This window comes from Aegilops tauschii, chromosome 6 (genome assembly GCF_002575655.3).
Source record: "Aegilops tauschii subsp. strangulata cultivar AL8/78 chromosome 6, Aet v6.0, whole genome shotgun sequence".
Lineage (NCBI taxonomy): Eukaryota > Viridiplantae > Streptophyta > Magnoliopsida > Poales > Poaceae > Aegilops > Aegilops tauschii.
Window position 1 is genome coordinate 356995530 of NC_053040.3, and position 3649 is coordinate 356999178.

General features: G+C 50.3%; 1 protein-coding gene and 1 non-coding gene across 2 annotated transcripts; both read left to right on the forward strand.

Moving 5' to 3' along the window:
* Positions 1–492: 492 nt before the first annotated feature.
* LOC109756408 (high mobility group B protein 2) lies at positions 493–2111 on the forward strand. The gene is made up of 7 exons (XM_020315252.4): positions 493–662; positions 771–863; positions 985–1042; positions 1129–1173; positions 1437–1514; positions 1600–1680; positions 1783–2111. The coding sequence occupies exons 1-7, from the start codon at positions 622–624 to the stop codon at positions 1804–1806; spliced, it is 420 nt and encodes a 139-aa protein (XP_020170841.1). The 5' UTR covers positions 493–621; the 3' UTR covers positions 1807–2111.
* A 665-nt stretch (positions 2112–2776) lies between these two features.
* On the forward strand, positions 2777–2848 carry TRNAT-CGU (transfer RNA threonine (anticodon CGU)). The gene has a single exon. It is a non-coding gene; the product is annotated as a tRNA-Thr (tRNA).
* Positions 2849–3649: the final 801 nt, after the last annotated feature.

The following is a 3649-nucleotide window of genomic DNA, read 5'->3' on the forward strand; positions in this document are numbered from 1 at the left end:
CCTCCTTCTCCTCGTCAACCTCATTCTTCTCCACCTCCAAGTCCCCTTCCGGACCCACCGCGTTCGAAGGTCGCCTCGCAACGATCCGGGGCTTCACGCCTTACTTGGATCTGCTCAAGGAGCCGCCGTCGGCGCTCCGCTGTTAGATATGGGTAGCTACTTACCCAGTGGTGTGGGGATGGCTACTAGTGGTGGCGGATGGCGATTGGAAAGTGGGACGAAAGGGAAGAAGAAATGTGGACGGGTAGAGTTCCGGCTCTTACCCCAAGAAACGAAAAAAAAAGGATGAGCATTTTGACCCGAACATCATCGCAACGGGCATATGCTTTGGTTCTGCAGAATGCAAACCGTGCTGCGCCCACGCGTACCCTCAATCAAGAAACCAAAAGCACACCGGCCACGCGTCGCAGCGTCTGCACCCACCCAACCCATCGCTGTCCCCTTTCCCCCGTTTCACGCACGCCCACGCGGCCCCGCACCGCACAACGGCTCGCCACAAAGCCAACAAACCCAGCAGCCCCAGCCCTTTCCGCCTCCCCCCGCTCCAAACCAACCAAGCCCCGCCCCCGTTCTGCCCCCCCCGCAAAACCCTAGCTCCGTACCCGCGCCGCGGCCTCCACCATGAAGGGCAAGGCTGACACCTCCAAGAAGGGCGAGGGCAGGTAAGATCTCCGGTTCTTGTGAAACTCCGCGAGGAAGGGTGCGGGGATCTCCGCCGTGGCCGGGCGTTTCACATCTATGTAGGTTGTGTGACTGGTTGTTTCTTGCAGGCTCAAGGCCGCCGGCGGCGCCAGCAAGAGGAAGAAGGACGCCGCTGCCGCTGGCAAGCCCAAGCGCCCGCCCTCCGCCTTTTTCGTCTTCATGTGAGCCCTTGCTCTCTGGCCCTGCTATTTCATCTCCCAGATCTCCAGATCTGTTCTACCCTCTGTTCAGCTTTTATGGTTTCGTCCGGGTTTCTTAGTATATCTCGTGCCTGTTTCGCAGGTCTGAGTTCAGGCAGCAGTACAACGCGGAGAACCCCAACAACAAGAGTGTCGCCAACGTGAGCCACCTTGCACTGTTTTCTTTTCACTTTTATCTTCGCTTGTGTAGACATCTCAAACTGCTTTTGCCGTGCTGAGTGATTAGGTGAGCAAGGCGGCGGGTGAGAAGTGGAGAGCTATGTCTGATGAGGTGAGTGCATCTTGCAATGGTCAAACTAGTCTCTGCATAGATCTTTCCTAGTGTACTTACCTGTCACTGCACTTTTTAAACATACCTAAGCTGCACATAATTACAGATTTTGTTCTTCAATATATATTTATGTGACGTGGCTCTGTTGTAACTGAAATGCAATCTGCACATCTGTTTGTTCCAATAATAAACAACATATTTGTTACCGGGTGGCATGATTAATGTACTGTATATTTGGTTTATTGACCGGTTTAATTTGTTAGGAGAAAGCACCTTATGTGGAAAAGGCTGAACAGAAGAAGAAGGATTATGAGAAGACCAAAGCCACCTTTGATAACAAGGTAACCTTGGGATCATGGTGCATGTTCTTCCAATTGTGAAGGTTACAAAGTTTTAGTGCTAATTTGACATTTCTAATTCTTTCAGGAGAGTGCGAGCTCCAAGAAGGCCAAGACTCAGAACGATGAGGAGGTCAAATCTGAGGTCGAAGATGAGGGTAGCGATGAGGTATAAACATTAAGCATTTTGGTTGATGGTTTATGTTTGTAGCGCCCAATGATGTTTACCCGCTAGTGTTTTTAGTGACACTCTTGATTTTTCTGTCTGCAGGAAAATGAGGACGATGACGAGTAAATAGTGTATCAGATCATGAGGTAGCAAATTGGGTGTTGGGTCCCCGCTTAGTGTACTAGTTTGCTATCCTGCTATCCTCAGTGCTAGATGATGAGATTTGGTAGTAGATGTTGTGTTTGTGTGTTAAGGGGGCCCTTTTAGACTTGTGGACTCATGGTTTGAGAAGTTGTTTAGTAGTGTATTAGCAGAGAGGAAGCAGAGAATGCTACCAGCTGTTCCAATGCTTTTCTCTTGCTAACCACCTGTGTAAGAACTTGTTTTCATTCGCTAATCTGATGACTGCCCAGCCATTGGCTCTTGGTTAATTTCGTCTTAAATTTGTCGTGGTTACTTCTTCTGTGCGCTCCTGTGTGTAATCTATCTGCTTCGTTTGGCTTTTTGTAACTCGGTTGAATTCTTAGCTGTGACTTCATCAGCCCGAGTCTGTTGGTGATATTTGGTGTTTGCTGGGATTATTTCCGAGCTACAGTGTAGAATATGAACTAGATTAGTGGGGCTGAGAATGTATTGTATAATTTGCTAATCTGCTGTTCGAGAATTTGCCAGTGCTGCCCTTTCCGGACGACATTTCAGTGATGCAGCTGCTGCTGGCATGGGACAAACAACTTGTCCAGGCGAACTGTTGTTGACTTTCGTCGTGTGCTGGTTTGCGAGATGCAAATGGTAACTGCATTTTTGGGCAATAAGAGGAAGCTGTGTCGCATCCAGCGCCGATCGCTGCTGGTTTGCTTCAAGAGAAGCTCTGTTTGTTGATCAATTCATGGTCTCTAACTGCAGGTAGCAGGGTTGCCTATTGATGCTGCAAAACAACAGAGGCCAGTGTCCAACTTAGACAACTAGTATTACTATCACATGGGAGGGAGCTAGCATTACTACTCTGGCTGCGGCGGCAAACTGTTTTAAGATTAGGAGACGCAACCACTAAGGATAATGTGAATATCAATAACGCGATTTAGATATCGTCGTCCGCGCTTCCGTAGCATAGTGGTAGTGCGTTCGCTTCGTAAGCGAAAGGTCGTGAGTTCGATCCTCACCGGGAGCATTATTTTTGGGTAAACGTTTTACACCCGCGCACCGGCCGAAACGTGTCGCATCGCGCGTTCGATCCACATGGATCCAGCCTGTCTCACGCGTCCTTCTTCCAGTTTTTTTTTCCTTTTGCCTTATCTTCTTCTTACTTCCAAGCACAACCTCCCTCCAACTTTCATCCCCGCATCGCGCGTTCGATCCACATGGATCCAGCCTGTCTCACGCGTCCTTCTTCCAGTTTTTTTTCCTTTTGCCTTATCTTCTTCTTACTTCCACCACACAACCTCCCTCCAACTTTCATCCCCGCATCGCGCGTTCGATCCACATGGATCCAGCCTGTCTCGCGCGTCCTTCTTCCAGTTTTTTTTTCCTTTTGCCTTATCTTCTTCTTACTTCCACCACACAACCTCCCTCCAACTTTCATCCCCAACCCACCCCCATCCCCCTCTGTGACCTCAGGCGCTGCCGCCGAGCGCCGCGGCTTCTCCGGCGAGGCCACCACCGGCGGACCCCTTATCTTCTTCTTCCTTCTACCAATAAACCTCCCTCCACCTTTCATCCCCCCTCCCCCCTCTGCGACCTCAGGCGCTGCCGCCGAGCGCCGCGGCTTCTCCGGCGAGGCCACCACCGGCGGACCCCATTAGGTTGCTGCACGAGAGACATGCCGACGATGGTGTCGCGAATGCTACAACCATGTACCACAAAGCTACAATCAGCTTGCAAAGATGCTACAACGTGTGCACAACGGAGCTACAATCGGTAACGTGTGTCGTCAAATGCTACAACCGTTCAACAAAAAAGCTATAACCACGTT